The sequence below is a fragment of the Pantherophis guttatus genome, chromosome 1, assembly GCF_059756535.1.
Source record: "Pantherophis guttatus breed Tessera chromosome 1, ASM5975653v1, whole genome shotgun sequence".
In the NCBI taxonomy this organism is placed as follows: domain Eukaryota; kingdom Metazoa; phylum Chordata; class Lepidosauria; order Squamata; family Colubridae; genus Pantherophis; species Pantherophis guttatus.
In genome coordinates this window covers 261,908,724-261,929,211 of record NC_142063.1, presented here as the reverse complement: position 1 = coordinate 261,929,211, position 20,488 = coordinate 261,908,724, and the positions used below count along the sequence as shown (strand labels likewise).

General features: G+C 36.1%; 1 protein-coding gene across 1 annotated transcript in view; it reads right to left on the bottom strand.

The window, feature by feature from the left end:
* Positions 1-706: 706 nt before the first annotated feature.
* Positions 707-20,488, bottom strand: part of AIG1 (androgen induced 1) — a 69,780-nt gene continuing 49,998 nt past the window's right edge. The window contains exons 4-6 of the mRNA XM_034418942.3: positions 13,335-13,450; positions 8,610-8,773; positions 707-5,040 (exon numbers count right to left, since the gene is read on the bottom strand). Of these exons, the coding sequence (XP_034274833.1) occupies positions 5,003-5,040; positions 8,610-8,773; positions 13,335-13,450 (318 nt within the window). The 3' untranslated portion in view covers positions 707-5,002. The remainder of the gene's footprint in view (positions 5,041-8,609; positions 8,774-13,334; positions 13,451-20,488) is intronic.

Sequence of the window (20,488 nt, the reverse complement as noted above, 5' to 3'; positions counted from 1 at the left end):
CCAATGCTACAAAAGAACTGTTCTTACACCTGCTTTGTAGGGAGTTTCCCAGATGTTTATCTAATATTAGAGTCTAATGTACTCAGTCCAAAAATGTGTGATAAGGATCTATGTTTAGGATAAGGATCTAGATTCTTAAAACATTAGAGCATTAGGGAAGGAAAAAAAGATTTCTGAAGAAATAATCAGGAACTCTTGTTAATATTTGAAATGTATTAATTTTCTAATCTTTTTGTCTCTGTCTACTTTTTAAAAAGATGCTTTAACATACAATAATAGAGAAGAAAACAAAAAAAAAAACCCTATAAAAAAAGAGGCTACAGCCCCTACTTTTAAAGACTGATAAATTATTTGGGAATCCAAGTAATCAGTTTTAAGACCTTTATGGATACTATTACCATTGGTGGGTTGCTACCGGTTCACCCTGGATCGGTAGCGGCAGCGGCGAGAGGCTCCACCCACCTGCCTGGAAGTTTCTGCGCATGCAGTTCATGCGCAGCAGTGTGCGCAAGCACGCGCGCACCCACAAGCGAACCAGTAGCGATGGGTTTTGAATCCCAACCCTGATTATTACATAAACATCTGCTATGATGGCAAGGTCTTGGTTCTTGTTTTAGTCAAAATTCAGTGATACTGATGCTGAACTGTAAAATGAAAATGTAGACATCATCGATATATGAAAAACTTCAATTTAGAAAGCACAAAGTATAGCAAAGATTATTTTATTATGATGGAAGGTCAGTGTCACCCTCAACATAAAATCTTTGACTTGTGTTCATTCTCTGCTTATGGACTGTGCAATGGAAAGATTGGGCAATATTATCCATGTGGTAAAGGTTTAACATTTTAATAAACTGTGTTTTAAAAATATGTGTAAATGACATGATTTCTACTTAAAGTGGTATCTAAACAGACTTTAAAAAAATCTTATCACATTGAACTGAAATTCACAAACAAGATACATTTGCACATATGTGTATTAACCATTTCAATCTTGGCCAATTATTTACAGACTAAACATGACAAGTACAAAGGTTAGTCTTAGCTTGGGAAAGCTCAGCAAAAGAATATGTTTTTGATCCAGATTTTGTTCCTGCTTTTTTGTTGACAAGAAAGCTGCTGTTCATGGAGTGGTACTAAATCTAAACCTGTATTATTTTAGCATGTTTGACAGACCAAATCACCATAAATTTTTATATAAATCTTTAGAAGAAGACCCTACAATTATAGACTCGTATCTGGACTGATTTTTGAGATATTTTGTAAGAAAGCATAAGCATCTCTGTAAAGCAGAAAACATTGTTTTGTTACCGAAGTCCAATACTTTCCCCCTTAAATAGAAAACAAGCTACTCTGAACCAGTTTTTAAAATAAGAAAAAGGTCCAGTTTATAAACAAAAATAGATCTATTGAAATTTATATCCAGTTCATTCATAATTCTTTACTTTGTACCAGCTCTTTTGTAATCTTAATACTTAAAATGTTCCCAAGTGATTTACTATTAAATTTACTGAGATTATAGCTGTAATCTGTTCTTTTGTTGAAGAGGGGGGCACTGGTGGCCACCCTTCCCACTTATCAAGTGGTGGTATTTGTAACTGGCTATTTGTACATCCTTTGGTCAGCTGTGGCATACTAAGGACCTATCCTCACATTATCCTTATCAGCAAAATAAACATGAGACTTCAGGCCAGTAATAAGAATTCACACTGTAGTTTCTAGGCATCAGTCACTTCCTTGGAAACAAGAAGTAGGAAGGAAGGAGCGATGTTGCTACAAGAACTCAGAAGATACACTTAGTTAATGAATAAAACAATGAGAATGAGAAATACAGACATAAAGTACCAGCAGCAAAAAAATGAGTTATGTAAGCCTTGCCATATGAACATGCTTGAGTACTATTAACAAAACTGCAGGCATTTATTTTTTATCAAGTTGAATTTACATTGTTGACAACAAAGCCTTAATTTACATTGTACCAGTGAAGTGTTATATATCTTCAATTTACAGCATCTGTAAATATTTCCTGATAAATAATATGTGATTCAACTGAGATCTTTCAGCTGTTGTTGCAAATAGTAAATGCAGTCATAAGCCACTTACCAAGGAAAAAGCCCCAATACAGCATTCCGATCTCTCACTTAGACATAAATAGGTTTATATCATAAATCCCTCAGTTATATGGGAAAAACTGTATTATGGTATAAATTTGGTTACTCCTCATTTTAAAGCTTTTCCATTAACTGAACCAACCCTTCATTTTTGGTACACAAGATGCTCTTCCCATCTTGTTGAGTGTTACCTACTTCTTCTTTCATTTTTGTCTTTAAAAGCATGTATTTCAAAGTTGCCCTTTCTGACTATTTCCTTTTATTTCAGGATGTTTGTTTCAGTACTTTATTAGTTCTTTTCTAGTCCACCATGAATTTTGTTTAGAGCTATTGTTGCTAAATATTTTTCTAGCTCTAGGAGGTCTAGGAGAATCATTCCAATGATTTACTATAATCTTTTCAGGGGATGCCCTTAGATGAAAAATAATTATTTTGTAATAGGAAGTTCTGTTGGCAAATGTGATCGTTTATCAGAGTTGCCACCACTTTCCTCACTATTGCCACACCAAATTGTATTGGTCTCATCAGAATTTTCCACAAAATTTCCTTGGCAAGTAAAACACATATACAGGTAATCCATCACTTATGACCACAATCGTACCCAAAATTTCTATTGCTAAGCGACAGTTGTTAAGTGAATTTTGCCCCATTTTATGACCTTTCTTGCCAGAGTTGTTAAGTGAATCACTGCAGTTGTTAAGTTAGTAACAAGGTTGTTAAGTGAATCTGGCCTTCCCATTGACTTTGCTTGTCAGAAGGTCGCAAAAGGGGATTGCATGACCTTGGGACACTGCAACCGTCATAAATATGAGTCAGTTGCAAGCATCTGAATTTTGATCATGTGACCAGGATGCCATAACAGTCGTAAGTGTGAAAAACACTCATAAGTCACTTTTTTCAATGCTGTTAAAACTTTGATCATCATTATGTGAACTGTTGTTGAGGACTACCTGTACTTTCAAATGTTACATTCAAACGTTATACACACACACACGTGCTGCTTGTGTGTTGGAAGCAGCCTGTTTTACAATTGTGAAGTTATTAATACTAATTTGAATCAACATGCAGTTAGAGCAGTCCATTTCAAGGACCATACTTCTGGCACAATTAGAACATTTCAACCGATTATCTAGTGTACAACACTATAAAAGTTGCCTGTTTTTCTCCTGGGATCTTACAGCAGGCTGTTGTGATCTGCCAGCAGCCTGTGGAGCTAGCAGCGGAGTCGGACAGTGAGGCCGCTGGGGAGGAGCATGGGCCAGTCCTGGAGTCTGGGGAAGGCCCAGACGAGGGCTCTGCGTCGGAGACAGAGATGGGGCCAGGGCCATCTGGGAGTGATGTGCGGACTCCAGAGCCTCCAGAGTTGGACATCAGAGAGGCAGAGGAACAGAAGGAGCCTGTTCCTAGTGCGCGCATGCACAGAGCTGCCAGAAGGCAAGAGCAGCTAAAGCAAAAAGGACGACTCAGGAGTAAGGCCAGGAGATGATTGGCCCCTCCCAGAAGGCTTAAAAGAGCAGCAAAGGCTCTTGGGCTCTTTGTAGGAAAGCAACGTTGCTAAATCTGTTTTCCAATCGGCATTTCTGAACTTTGTGAGGCTTTGCCAAGAAAGGCCTTTGGCAGGGTGCCAAAGAAGATAAAGGTTTGTGATAAGCCCGAATGACTTTTTCTGAAGGACTTGTTTTGGAATTAATTTGGACTAAGCTGGGAATGAAGTAATTCTCAGATGTTATAATAAAATAGTTTTGTTTGAGAATAATTGTGTCCTGTAATGACTAAGTGAGCCTAGGTCACAACAAAGGCCTCCCAAAATTTTTGTACTGTACTGTTCACTTCTCACACTGCCTGCTCAATGCTCCCTCTGTCATTCTGAATCATTTGGGCACCAGAATCAGTACTAATTCAGTTGTTCCCACTAGATGCATCTCCATTCCAGTTTTCTTTGTGTAATATGGATTATAAACCAAGTTATAAATAACTACTATATAGCAGTATCCCATGAGTTATTTTTTATTTAGGAAAAGTTTTAATGAAAAAAAGCCTCAGGAGAATGGACTTTGTCATTTCTTGATATGGTGGAAGCTCATCAAGATACCTGACGCTGACTATAAAAACCTAAATAGAGAAAAACATTTGGCCATTAGGTAACGGGAGAAAGGAATATGTTCTTTATTAATATGCAAGAAATAATATGCATATGTTTCAATTAAAAGTGGCTTTTTCAGACGATATAATGATTGGTATCATGAGTTAAACCAACTCCTTGTCTTGAAGAAGTTATATTATTCTTCAATGAATTATTTAAAAAGAGATTCTAAAAAATTAAGGATGCTCCCTTTTTTTTTTATAACTCAGGGGAATCTTTCATTGATCTTTATTGATTCGTAAATCTTTCACAGACAACCCCCAAACCTGAATGCCCTATGTTTCAGGTACACACCACTGTATCCAGATGTATTGGCAGCAACTCAGAACTCTTTGATTCATAATCAAAGGTCCTGAATTTGTTCAAAGGGGCTTATCCATCCTTTCACAGATGCAGTTTTATGACTTAACCCAAATGATTCAAATGATTGACTTTTCTAATGTTTCCAAGTCTAAGACAAAATAGATATTTCTTCATTCTTAAAGCAGTTGCCGGAAAGACCCCCATACACTCACACCCTCTCTCTGTATAAATAATGTCATATTCAGGTATGAGGTATACCCATTTCCCAATTCTTCCAATGTTGTAGCAAAGGTATTAAGAAGATTATAAAATCAACATCCCATTTTAAAAAACAAAGTATTTTGAATGCACTGTTAATATAAATGCCTCTTTGAAATTTCTTTTGATGTTATGAGATGCCATTCATATAACAGCAGGTCTTCTATTTTCTTCTTTTATCCTGTGTTCAGTCTGATTTAGGTTTTCCTTTTCCTTCTTCTATACCTGATCACAACAACAACAACAAAAGAACAGCTTTTGAAATGCTTGTGTAAACAAGAATGTGAATATTGTTATTTTTCTTCTGCATAAATTGTTTTTAATTTACTGGTCTTCCCAATAAATGAGGAGAGCTATGTTAGTCTATTGCAGGGGTGTCAAACTCAATTTCATTGAGGGCCGCATCGGGATTGTGTTTGACCTTGGGGGTCTGGGGTAGGTGTGGCCAGGGTGGGCATGGCCACCTTGACATCACTCGTGTCGGGGTTGCCTGTGGTGGCCCGAGTGCTCTGCCAGCGAAAACGGGCTCCCGAGCTCCGTTTTTGGCTGCAAAAGCCTCTTGCAACCCTCTGCCAGCAAAAATGGAGCTCGGGACGACTGTGTGCAGCCCTCACAAGCTCCGTTTTCGGCTGCAACAGCTTCCTGCAGCCCTCTGCCAGCGAAAACAGAGCTTGGGGGACCGCACGCGGGCCTTGAGTTTGATACTCCTGGTCTACGGTAAACAAAAATCGGGAGTAGTCTGATACTTCATTCTGAGTAACATAGTTTATTAAAAGGCAGAAGTTTTTTAGTTCACTTTATCAAATCAAATTGTTGATCTAAAAAGGTGCCTACCAAGACTCTGATTTTTGAATGTTAACAAAATACAAAGGTCCCAACCAAATATTTTTATTGATAAATTTCAATAAAAATATTTCTTTCATATATTAACCTGCATCCCTTGGAAACAGTTTGAGGTACAATAGTAAGACTTAGAATGGTTCGTCTGTGAACAAGCTACATTTTATTCAGATTTTAAAAATTAACAATGTATTTTTCTAAAAAGTAAAAAAAAAAGTAATGTTCTTATATCTTATAAATATATATATATTTATATCTTATTATATAGAACTAACAAACGATAAGTACATTTTCTGCTATTCTTTTAAGTTATAATACTACAACATACTTTTATCTGCAAGGAAACATTCAGCAAATAGTTGATATAGTTAAATCCTTGATCCAAATTGTTCTCTATTTCAGGGCTTCTTGCTAACTCTAGAAATGTTTATTCAGGAGGCTTTCTCTGAAATAAATATGTATAGAAATGCAGCTATAGTATGAAGCCTAATTCATTTTAATACTGCTATTCTTTCTTTTTACTTTTTTTTGGTATAATTTTATTGAGTTGAAAAATCCCAATAATTATAAAAATGATCATCTAGAGACTGCCATTATTATACTGTAATATGCAAGGAAATGTGACCCTTTCTTTACCCTTTTAATTGCTAGGTGTGGAGAGTTGGCTATCTTAAAATTCTAATAACTATGGGCTCTTTTTAAAGATGTTCATATTCTGGTTTTGATTATCGCAGGCATGCAAGGGAATTTGATAGTAATGAAATACATAATAAGAAAACAATTGAGGTTGGTTAAAACCAATAGTTTAAATACAGTGAGCTGTGTATTACTGACAAACTCAAAACAATCAAATTGTTGTCAAAGGTTTAAGAAAACAAACAACAGCATGGCTCTAAGAACACATTTTGGCTTTGGCTACTACAGTTGTGCCGATTTCTGATCTTCTGTTTTCTTTGCAGCTGGAGGAACATTTTCCACTGAGTGGTTTAAATATCCACAATTTTATTTGCCTTTTATAAAAAGGTCATCTAAGCTTTGTTAAAAAATATTTCATTGCGGATGGATCCAGTGTTGAAATCCTAGCATCCAGGCTTGTGAATCAAATCTGGCCTGGAGAATAGGGCATTTTTATTTTTTATTTTGCTCACGTTAGTGGTTTACTTTGGAAAAACCAACTGCAATTTATTCTGTTCTGGTATTTAAACATAACTCTTGAAAAAGAAAAAAAAATGTTCAGATTAAGAATTTCCATTTGTGGAATTCTTATTTTTGTCATCTTGTTTCCTACATCTGGCATGTACACATTGCATTATTTTAAGATACGTTAGGAACTCGCAAACTATTTAAAACACTATCTGACATGTATATTTCTGAATCTTCTTTCTGTGTGATCTGCAAGAAGATATTGATGAATATTTTCCCAAAATTTTACATCAATCCCCAAAGTTAATACAGTTAATACAAAGTTAATACAGTTAATACAAAGTTAATACAGTTAAGCAGTCTCTTCACTGATGCGATTAGGATACCGCTTAACTGAATGTATTCATGGGTACATTCCAGGGGTGGGTTCTAGATTTTTTTACTACCGGTTCTGTGGGCGTGGCTTATTTTGTGGGTGTGGCTTGATGTTCATGTGACAATTATTTAGGATTTAGCAGAGGTACTGGTCTACCAGGCTTTTAACTGCTTGCAGAGCTGTACCGATCTACCCATTTATTTTTTGCAGACACTGGTCTACCCATTTATTTTTGCAGGCACTGATCTACTCATGTATTTTTGCAGACACTGATCTAGTCATGTATTTTTGCAGGCACTGGTCTACCTATTTATTTTTGCAGACACTGATCTACTCATGTATTTTTGCAGGCACTGGTCTATCCATTTATTTTTGCAGGCACTGATCTGCTCATGTATTTTTGCAGGCACTGATCTAGTCATGTATTTTTGCAGGCACTGGTCTATCCATTTATTTTTGCAAGCACTGATCTACTCATGTATTTTTGCAGGCACTGGTCTACTCATTTGTTTTCTTTTAACACTGATCAGCTGTAGGGTGACCCTTTGAAGCCCCAGGGCAAGAGTTTAAACAGTTTTTTTCCCTCTAGCCATCAGCTGGGATTCAGGAGGCAACAATAGATTGGGGATGGGGCCAAATAAAAGGTAAGAATAACCCGGGGGGTGGGTGGAGGCGCGAGGGGTGGGTGGGGAGGCGCGGGGGCAGAACTGGTTCAGTGATGTCATATCGTAACCGCTACCGGCTTGGGAGAACCGGGCCGAACCGGGAGGAACCCACCACTGGTACATTCATGTCATTTTATTAGCAACAATAGAAATGTTGTTTGCTCCTCTCTTCCTCTTGCATACTTAGACAAATTATTCCCTACTACTTCATGGAAATCTTCTATCAATGATGTTTACCTTCTTAAGCCCAGCAAGATTTTGCCACCTACTGAGAGACTTTGCTACTTCTTTTATAATTACAATCAACCAAAATAAACCAATGTTTGTATTTGCTTTTGAGATCTTCAGAACACACTTAAATGGCTTCATACAGCCTACTCCTATTCTACTTTATGGATGGGATGGGGTGAGTATGACTTTGTTATATTATATATACCCAGGGGATCTGGTTGAGTATTGATCAAACCCAGTAAAAAGGTTAATTCAATAATTAGATTTAGTATTTCTATGAGCATAGCCAGCATCAGTTAAGAAATCAACAAAAAGGGAAAAAGGCTAATCAGGCAGATGCTTTTAGCTACGAGCTAGCATTAAGTACCTCATTTGCTGTCCAATCCTGTTTGTAATAATAATATGTGAAATAATTATCATATTTACATTTAAAGAAATACTAGCGTTACTTTGCAAAAATATTTAAACAGTAATAGTAAAAGTATGACATATAATAAAAGTAACTAAAGTACGATTTTTTATCGCAATCTGATACTCACATTTTTGTGTATCCCATATGCAGTTGTTTAGTATTTCACCCAGCAAGTAAAAGGTATTTATCACTACAGTTACAGTGGCAAAGAAGACAATTTTAGCAGTTGAACCAAGGTAATCCAGAAGAGGATATACCCAAACCCCAGTCACATGATATATCCAACAGACCCTAAGAAAAAACACATACAGAAAATACTATTAATAATGAAGTATTCAATTAAGTTTTCCTAAGGGCTCAATCCAATGCACGATTGCTCAGAAACAATTCACACAATGGGGTTTATTCCCAATTAAATTAGTATAGGATTACAGCCTTCATAGACCCTATCCTGAGTAGGAGACAATGATTCTCTTCCTCCACAGAAGGACCTATAGACCTAACCCACTCTATGCATCAACTGTAATACTGTTTGATTTCCAATCAATATATTTTACATTACTTACAATCAAAGGCAACAAAAAGTGAGATATCTGTAGAACGCAAGGAAGATAATCACAACAGAGATAGGTTTGATTCGTTACCAAAACAAACAAGGAGAAGAACGTAAGTTAAGTACAGAACCAATATATATGGCCCAGACACCTCCCTAATACACTGGAATATAAAAAGGGGAAGAGAAACAGCACAATTAAATTCAAAAATTCTGTTTATAGCCACTCTCAATAAAAATAGTTTTAGCCTCCCTATGAAGTTGATTCTTGACAGTCTGACGCATTTTCAAAGTTGTTGTCTATGTTGTGGCCCGCCAGTCTCGGATGATGAGGAGGTTGGGGAGGAACTTGGGCCAGTCCTGGAGTCTGGGGAAGGCTCTGATGGATGCTCTGCGTCGGAAGCAGAGATAGAGCCAGGGCTGTCTGACATTTCCCAGCTGCCTTCGGAGTCAGAGTGGGGAAGAACAACAGCTGGGGCCTGTTCCAGATGTGCGTATGCACAGAGCTATCAGGAGAGGAGAACAACTGAGGAACAGGGGCCGATTCGGGAAGAAAGGCACACGTGGATACTGAATGGCCTCTCCCTGGCTGGGGAAAAAATAGAAGCAAAAGGAGAGTGGTGGTTGCAGGAGACAACAGTTCTTATTTCTTTTAGAAGATTTGCTTATCGTGGTTCTTGCCTCAGAGACTTCTTGCCAGGAATTAATTTACAGCTTTGCGACTGGAAGCTCTCTCCCTGGCATTTATCCAAGGACTGATAAGGTCTGTTATTGCAATTAACCCTTGGAAAGATTATTGCCTGGACTTTTCTGTGTGTGAATGTCATAAATTCACAGTAGTTAAATAAAGAGGGTTTTTTCGGGACAAGGAGTCTGTTTCTTGTTTCTGCTAAGGCTGGGTCAGAACAGTCTATATCAGGCCTGTGCAACACTGATATATTCAGATTTGAAGCCCAAAACGTGTGTGTGGATGCTTGTGTAACACCTGTCTGAAATTCCATAAAGCAGCTGTATTTTTTTCTCAGCACTGAGCGCTGAGAAAAGCTATCTGATTTCAGAGAGTGCAAGTGCAAGTATTATGTGTAACTTCCCTCAGGCTCTAAAACCTATTTTTGCCTTTGAAGCCACTGCAGAGATCCATTTCTTTCTATCCATGCATCCATGCTTCATTCAAAAAGGAAGGAATGAAATTATTTAAGTAAGCTCATTAGAATTTCAATAAGTAATCTTTACTTCTTTACTAAAAAAAAGTTAGGAAGCTATAATGAAATAATTCAAGCGACTAAAACAAGATAGACAGAGATAGATAGATAGATAGATGATAGATAGATAGATAGATAGATAGATAGATAGATAGATAGATAGATAATGGGTGGGTGAGTGGGTGGGTGGATGGATGGATGGTAGATTCTATGGATAGAAACAAAATTAGCAATAGCAATAACACTTAGATTTATATACCGGTCCACAGTGCTTTACAGCACTCTCTAAGCAGTTTACACTGTCATCATATTACCCCCAACAATCTGGGTCTTCATTTTATTGACCTTGGAAGGATGAAAAGTTGAGTCAACCTTGAGCCAGTCAGGATCAAACTCCTGGCTGTGGACAGAGTTACTTGAAATACTGCATTTTAATCACTGCGCCACCACACATAACTTTTTGTGTCTCTTTTTTCCTGCCTGATCCCCTCTTTGGTGTAACAGAATCAGTTCACAAAAAGTTCATAATGAGAAAATAAATCTGGAAACCAGCCTGAAGCTGCATAGAATGACCTATTTTTATTGTATTTTAGACTACACACCAGTTTGCAATTGGTCAAGGTAGCTCTGTTGTTTAAAAAACAAGTTTGGAATCGCACATTCACAACTTTTGGATTAGACAATACAGATATAAGTGAACAGTGATTCCAAATTTAAGGTGAAACTATGTTCCTTAAATATGGGGGTTTTTTGGGGGGAAATAGTGTGGTGTGTCCCAAAATGCTTTGTATGAGAAACTCTCAGAAAATGTTTCCATCTGTTTCACTACTCCCTAATAAATCAAGATAGATGTGCTAAGCATATTTTCGAAAAAGCATTATTGAAATCAGTAGAAAATTTCTCACCCCTTTAATTGTGCTGTTATCAAGAGAAACTACATCTCTTATCTTAGATGTTATATTTCCAACAGCAAAAATTGATACTTACCGATTTGTTAAGTTTTATTGCAGAAGCTTTGTATGTGAATATTCTGATTAATAGCACTTATTTTGAAGGGATGTAGGATAGTGGGGCTGAATTCATTTTTTAGAACACTTCTTTAAGATATAGTAATCTTATTCTCTAATTAACATTGTCTCTACGAACAATTTTTCAACAGAATTTGGAATAGATTTCTAGCTGGAAGCAGTACAGGATTAATCCTAGAGCCTTTGAACCCTGTAATCTATATCCTTGAATAAATTGTCACTGTTGCCCTCAAAGCAACATTACAAATAAGTGAAAGATCATATTAACAATGAAAAAATAACTGACTTAAATTCTACATCAAATATAAAGACAGAACTATCTATGACTAGCCAGTTAGACCAGCCAAGATCTGCTGTATACAATTAGTCTCACTATCTTTCTCTTCTCTGGAAGAGTGGCATTAGCAATATTCTTGCAATGTCTATGTAGAGAATTGCAAAAGGTAGTGCTGCTGTCATGGAAACATTACCTGATGGCCTCTGTTGACGAGTTCTTTCCTCCTTGAATGCATGCTAACTCAATACTACACAATAATGGCTTGATCAACCTTAGGCATAAAGCTTCCATACAAGATTATTTGTTATTAACTCTAATGAATGCCTTCAACAGTACAATTGTTGTACTGCTTATTATTAGATAAGCAGAATGGAACATGCATTAAAATTCATTTTAGAGTCCCATGCTGTAGCCATTTGGTTGAGTCCCTACCACTTTCCGGTCTTATAAAATAACAGGCAATTTAATATTGAATATGCCTGAGGGGAAAAAAGAAATGGTCTGAAATTCTAGTCAAGGTAAGCAAAGAGGAAAAAGGGGAAAAAAAGAATTTAAATGCACATATTTCACTTTTAATATGGGAACACAAAATGAAATTCTTGTTTCTTTGTAAAAGAGAAATCATAGCAATTTAACTTTTGCTTATAGACTAACAACATTTACTAACACTGCAAACTGTTTTCAGATATTCAAGAAACCTACTTTGCTACTGGATTATTCCCTGATTTGTGAAAATAGTCTTGGCCTAAAAAGAAATGCTTTTTGGCAAGTAAGGCAACAAAACCTACATGCTGAAATATTATGGTTTCAGAATCTGAAAGCAGAGGTTATAGCTTTGGAACTAGAAGGGCATATTAGTCTTCTCCAGAACTGATTTAGCTTTGGGTAGAATGGGGCAAAATTGTGATCTTGCATTATTTATACTTCTCCCTGATTCTATAGCTCATCCTTCTTCCAAGGAAGATTTCCTTCCTTCCTTCCTTCCTTCCTTCCTTCCTTCCTTCCTTCCTTCCTTCCTTCCTTCCTTCCTTCCTCCCTCCCCTTCCCTTCCCTTCCTTCCACCATTTACAGACCTCAGCAGTTAAGCAACAAAAGGAATTAACAAAAAGTTCCTCAGCCAAACTGTGAAGACCAAAGACGCCCTTTTGCAATCCCCCAATTTGCATCTATTAGCTCGAAACTGGCCAATAAATCTCCTCAGAAGCACAGTTTTGCCTCCATATGTCATCTAATTATGTCAGAGATGAAAAATGCAATACTTAATATTCTCATTTAAAAATTAGAAGGTTTTTTTTTCATCTGTTCTCTGATGATTTCATTTCTTCCGAAAAGCCTTACAAAGGTTACAATTTGTATTTTCCTATTTTAATTAATACAGAAGATCAAAACTTTGGGTTTCTTAATCCTGTTTCAGATTCAGATACCAGCTTGAATTGGGCAATGTTTCATTTGCTTTGAGGTAAAGTGCTCTTCTGCGTAAATCCTCACATTGAGACCCAAGCTAACTCTGCATCCACCTTTACTTGAATACACTTCACTTTTGTGAAACCGAACGGTAAAAATTGATGAGAGAAATAGAAAAGTTATTTTTAATTGCGTTGGCTGGAAAAAGAGAGGGGCAGAGAACAAATTCCTAAATAATGTCTTATGGAAGGGGGTGGGGGGGGGAAGACCCTAAAAATATATGCCATATAGTATCAGAAAAACCAGTGTGAAACTTTTTATCAAATCCTGCTTGGTAAGACTGAGATAGCAGTGATTAGATTACACAATGTGAAAATGCATTCCTTACCATAATATGTAGCAAACTGAAATAGTGCACACAGCAATCAGTCCGTAGGTCCTGCTGGGATATTCATGATGTGTCGTTCTCATCTCAATTAATATAAAGGGTAAGACAGTTGTATGCTACAATGAAAGCAAGATAGGAGAAAACAATTCATGCAAGCATTTTCTATAAATTTATTTATTAAGCAATTATTGAATTAGCAATAATAATTAGCTCTCTCAAGAACATTGCAATGGTCCCTTTAGTTCCAACTATTCATTTTATTTATTGTTTACCCTTGTTCAACTTCCTTCAACCTAGCCAAGCATTCTTCTATTCCATTATCTATTCCCATCAACTTTCCAAAGTATATAAATTTTTACGTGCTGATCATTTGGCCTTCTTGAAACTAATTACTGTAACTTCTTTTCCTTGCTCTTTCTCAACGTCCAGCTTTCTGCAACCATAGGCTGCAGTTAAGTGACTTTTTAGAAATAATGCCTGTTATTTAATATAATAGAATTGCTCACCAGCTCTTAAAAGTGCTGGTAGTAGCAATGCAATAAGTAACATAAACTGAAGAACAATTATGTTTCTATTTTATATACACTGCTTCATAATTACTACTTTTTTTTTGTAAAGACTGGGCCTAAACAGAATGTTAAGTTTCATGGTGTGATCTGTTAACTATTATATACAGGAGCATTAAGTTTTAAGTGATGTTTAGAGTCACAGTTGGCAACCAAATAAAAATCAGTATAAATACAGATTCAGTTGCAAGATTTGCAGTATGAAGTAGCAGTAGAAACAAACTTACTGGAAAGGAAAGATAGTAAACAAGAAACAAAGGGTTACTGTTGTCCCAAGTGCATAAGAATCTTACGTAGACATTCGAGTAAATTAAGCATATATGGGATCAGAGGAAAAGTGTCCTCTGGTTCATTGGTAGCTGATTAAAAAAAACCAAGACGCAGGTGGTAAATATCAATGGGTATTATGACAACCCTGCCCCCCCCACCCCAATTGCTCAGTGAAAACACATAAACTGGAGTGTTGAGCAGTTACAAGTTTCACATTGAGGATTAACAAGAAATTAAAATAATATTGCCAATATAATTTTTAACAAATCTTATGGTGTGAGCACACTTGAAATATTGTGTGAAAAATGTTACTTGTAGAGGTAAAAGTTGCAGAAAAACATCAAAATGTTTTCTCTATGATGAATGACAATATTTGTAGTTTTATAGTTTAAGGAAAAAAAGGTGAGAATATGGCAGAAGTGTATAAAAACAATGTGCATCTGGAGAAAATGAATAGACACACATACACCTTTCTCATATAATACTAAAATCCAAATTCTTCTGATTAGCTAATGATAGATATTCAGAACAGAAGTATTTTTCTCATTGGACACAGTTAATGTGATTTGTCAAACAAAGAGATCATTACAGGCAGTATTTGGATGGGATAAAAGATGGTAGGACATACTCATAAAGGATAAAGCTATCTACAGATATCACTGGTTTCTGTATATCTTTAATAATAATTATACAAATACTTGTTTCTAATGAGAATGTTAAGTACATTTAATTTCTATGTATGCTTCCAGAAATCCATAAATTAAGTGTTTAAGATTAGAATAGAAGAGTTAGAAGGGACCTTAGAGGTCTTCTAGTCCAACCTCCTGCTTAGGAAGGAAATCCTACACCACTTCAGACAAATGGTTATCCAACATCTTCTTAAAAACTTCCAGTGTTGGAGCATTTACAACTTCTGGAGACAAGTTGTTCCACTGTTTAATTGTTCTAACTGTCAGGAAATCCTTAGTTCTAAGTTGCTTCTCTCCTTGATTAGTTTCCACCCATTGCTTCTTGTCCTGTCCTCAGGTGCTTTGGAGAATAGTTTGACTCCCTCTTCTTTGTGGCAATTCCTGAGATATCGGAACACTGCTATCATGTCACCCCTAGTTCTTCTTTTCATAACACTAGACATATCCAGTTCCAGCAAGCGTTCTTTATATGTTTTATCCTCAAGTCCCTAATCATCTTTATTGCTCTCCTCTGCACTCTTTCTAGAGTCTCAACATCTTTTTTACATTGTGGCGACCAAAATTGGATGCAGTATTCCAAGTGTGGCCTTACGAAGGCATTATAAAATGGTATTAACACTTCACATGATCATGATTCTATCCCTTTGTTTATGCAGCTTAGAACTGTGTTGGCTTTTTTGGCAGCTGCAGCACACTGCTGGCTCATATTTAAGTGATTGTCCACTAGGACTCCAAGATCCCTCTCACAGTCACCACTATTGAGCAAGGTACCACATATACTGTACCTGTGCATTTTGTTTTTCTTGCCTAAATGTAGAACCTTACTTTTTTCACCATTGAATTTCATTTTGTTGGATAGCACTCAATGTTCAAGTCTGTCAAGATCCTTCTGTATCTTAAGCCTATCTTCCAGAGTGTTGGCTATTCCTGTTAGCTTGGTGTCACCTGCAAATTTGATGAGTTCCCCATCTATCCCCTCATCCAAATCATTGATGAATATGTTGAAGAGTACTGGGCCTAAAACAGATGCAGTTCCATTGAGGACTACACATTGAGTGCGGTTGGTCAGCCAGTTACGAATCCATCTGGTGGTGATGCTGTCTAACCCACATTTTTCTATTTTATCAAGTAGTAGGTTATGGTCTACTTTGTCAAATGCCTTACTGAAGTCCAAGTAAATTATATTGACAGCATTCCTCTGGTCCATTATTCATGCAGTATAAGCTACAAAATACTTTGCTGAGTTATTTTGCTTGATTGGAAAGTCATTATTCTTTTGTTATTTCTACTAACAAAATTTGCATTCTTCTAAACAGCTCTTGTTACTAATATATCAGAAATGGAACAGGTCTAGAATCCATTCATAACAATTTTATTTAGATGTCCTTTTCTAATTGATACATAATGATATAATTTAGAATGCTGTATATAATTCCTAATGCTATCGGAGCTGCTACACTAGATGGGTAAGCAGAGAATGAACAGTTCACAATTCATCTACTTTCACTTCCTATACTTACATTAATAGATTTTTCCCATCAGCTGATGACCAAATATTGTAGTAATCAACAGCAGACCAACTATAGGTTAGTCTGGTTCAGAGTGAGATATGAAAGTTTGATTATGAGCAGCAGGAAGAAATCCTATCTGTGTCTTTCTGTAATAGATACAATTATCAGTACAAAATTCAAATTCCACATTGTAAAGTAGGTAGTCTGCTTAAAACAAACCTCTGAAAGAGAACTTTGTTAAATATAAATACATTCCCTCAGAATGGACTTTGATCACACAGAAGTATCCATCCTGGTGGACCACCACTTAAGTATGAGCCAGCGGTGTGCTGCAGCTCCTAAAATTGCCAATGCAGTCCTAGGATGCATCAACAAAGGGATAGCAACAATATCGCAAGAAGTGATAATACCCCTTTATACTGTACTGGTGAGGCTACACTTGGAATACCAAGTCCAGTTCTGATTGACACAATACGAAAAAGATGCTGAGGCCCTAGAAAGAGTGCAAAGAAGAGCAACAAAGACGATAAGGGTTTAGGAAGCTAAATCGTATGATGAATGGTTAAGAGAATTAGCATATCTAGCCTATCACAGGGAAAGCTTAAGGGCAACACGATAGCAGTCTTCCAATATTTCACAGGCTGTCAGAGAAGAGGAGTCAACCTATATTCCAAAGCACCTGAGGGCAGGATAAGAAGTAATGGGTGAAAGATCATTAAAGAGAGATCCAACCTATAACTAGGAAGAAATTTCCTGTTAGTGAAAACAATTAATTAATTGAACGATTGTATGGGTGCTCCATCACTGGAGATTTTCAAGAAGAGGTTGGACAACTATTTGTTCAAAATGGTATAACGTCTCCTGCTTGAGCAGAGGGTTGAATTAGAAGACATCCAAGGTCCCTTTTAATTCTATTCTTTATTGACTTTCTGGACACCTCCTACAGGCGTTCCTGTCCTCATCCTTTGTCAATGTTCAGCAACTTCTCAACCCTCATGCTTTCCACTGCCTGCCCCAAGATCAAGCATATGTCCAGGAATCAGCATATCCTCCAAAATAGCCAAGTTTTGACTTTTATAATGGTGCATGCTGCAAATTGTTTTCAATACTTAACGGAAGTTTAAATGGGGAAAAGTATAAACAAATGTCATCAACCAGAATACCTGCCTTCCAGATCTCAAGATAAATTATATTATAAGTTGCCACACTTTGTTCAACTCTCATCCAATCTCTAGAAGGCTTCAGGTGTTCCATGTTTCAATTTCTAAAATTGAAACATGGAACACCTACCATTTATTTTATAAGCTATCAAATGAAACAGAAATGTCAGAGTAAAAAAAGAATGAAAAATGGAAAGTTTAGTGCTTAATAAAGAGCCATTCCGGTGGTTCTCTTCTTAACTTCAGAATAACTATGATGGAAAATGCAAGCAGGAGTGGACTTCTCCTTGCTACTTGCTAGCTGGCTGTCCACTATGGACAGATGTCCCCTTGCGAGACTAGCTATTCCTTCAATCTGAACTTGTTTCATGGTATGTTTTTGTTCTTGTTTTGTTACAGCATCTTTATTCTAGAAAGCAACCATTTTATGCTATTTTAATTTAAGTTAAATGAATGCTATTGTAGCTCATAAGTAAAAAACATGCAATTACCAATATATGCAATAAAACCTGCAACAGAGACGTTATTATATCTATGTGCTGAACTTTTAAAAGCTAAATTATTTTTGACTTATGAATGTGGTTAAAATACTACCTCATGCAAACAGTATTAAGTTAATGCTAGATGAAGCTACACTGCCAAGCATGCACCAGTATAATTAATCAAATATATTGCCTCCAAGAGGTTATCGATTTCTGGTCATGACACATTTTCCTTATGAGGTGGCGCAGTGTTGGTGCCTCAGATGTGCTGGCATGCATTTTTCAGTGACTAAGCCTTAATCCATCTTCCTGGCTCCTTGCCACTGACGCACTGACATCTGCAACTACTCATGTCTGACAGTCTCATGCATGAACTACGTGGCTTCAGTTTTGGACAAAATTAATACAGGAGTTTTTCGGTATGCTCTGAGCATAATCAAAAGCAGATAAGTAAGGGGACCAATTTTCAGAGGATAACATACCTATTACAAATATCATTATGTAAAATTTTATATATACTATAAGATTGCAGCAACATGAAGTATATTCATTCAAAGAATTAAATGTTAAATAATATTTTATACAGTGCTAATTATTAATTATTATTTAGCATTTTATGAGAACATGACAGAAGAGAACTAAACATATGCAATGCTATATAATATACGCGCAGAATCGCAAGCCTGGGACAGTATGTTAAACAAACCACAATAAAAACATTAATGTTGTATTATTAACATTAATAATTCCCTTCCCCATGTTCCATATTGGTAGGTTATTTTATATATAGTATACTGTAATACACATATCATGCATCACTTATACATATAGTACATAAGATATATAAAAAAAAACCAACATTTTTGTAAAGCTCCCCAAAATGCCATGTACCCATTGTCCAATGCTCATTTCTAAGTAGTTCTCCTATGAAACAAAGAAAAGGATTATTATTTTTTATTTGACAGATGAAGATTCCAGAGAAGAACAGATGGGCAGTCAAGCACCATGCCAATGACTAGCATGACAACCAGTCATTTCAATGGAATGCTTTCTACATGTTATTGTCAAAGCATACTTCTGAAACAGTATCAGTCCAACCACAATCCCAAATGGATTTATAAGCATTTCCAATTTATCTGGTACTATTACATTACTGGGGTAAATTTTGACCAACTATTAGAAAAACTACCTAAGCAAAATGGCAGAATGGGCACTAGAACCAATGATCAGAAAGTGTTTGGTTCCCTTTCATTAGAGGTTTTCATGTAAGGATTGGAAAATTGTATATTGGAGTTGCTTTAATCTGGATGCCCGCAGTGAACAAGGGGATGGATTTGATATCTAAATAGCACATTTCAACTTTATGGTGCTATAATGCTAAATAAAAATTTGAAAGATAATTTCATCCTTAAGTAGTTTACACAAATTCTCAAATGATGACCATTTTTTGACAGGTAGAACTTTTTAAAAAACTTCTGGATGAAAGCTTTATCATGTGTCTTCAGTTCATTCTTTGATGCATCAATAGGGTGTTGGCCGTGCTAACTATTATTTTTTATATACATTCATTTGGATTGTATACCAAAAAATGTTTTTCTGGGTTTCCATTATCTTTGAAGACTACTGAGAATAATTCTGCCTCTTTTTCTCAATCCCATCAACATTTTACAAAACAAAGAACTTTGCCAAATGTTTTAACATTGCTCATAATATGAGACACTTGGGAGATATTTGTGAAGGCTTAAATTAAATGTTTTCCAATAACAACATGAATAATAATGATTATCTTGGCAGAGCCTACGCAATTTAGTATAAGAATTTGGTCCAAAAATGGTTTAGGATCCCAGTTACTGTAGGATGGTAGAATAGCGTTTGAACTTAACAAAAGATCCAAATAATAAATTTTCTTCAGTTGCATTCATTTTTATTAATTTGGTACTAAGGGGAAGGAAGATATTAGTTTCTGGTTCTACTACAGAAAAAAAAGTATATATCTGCATGCACCAATGCTGGAAATATAACTCATAAACATAATCAATCTGTCAACTTGCAAAGCTTTCAAATTGCCATGAGCAGGAGGGAGGGAGAACTGAAGTGAACTTGACACAATCTACATTCATTTTTGGCCATAAACAACTACTTCCATTATTGTTAAAGATACATTGACTTACACTGACATGTATACAGCAGGCTTTGTATAGAAAAGTGTTATATTAAACATGATGGAGTGATGTTAATATTTGCTTATCACAGAAATCTCATTGGGGCTCACTTTAGCTTTGTACTTGTTTGATTTATTATTATTGTGTTTTTACAATTATAATAGATTTAGCTATTATGATATTTCACTTTAATTTAGGCAATTGTTATTCATTATATGTACTGTTGGGCCTGCTATATTTTCATGTACAGAAAGCAATTAAACAGAAAGCAATTAAATTAAAAAAGTGAATCTGAGAATTAGCCTTCATTATGA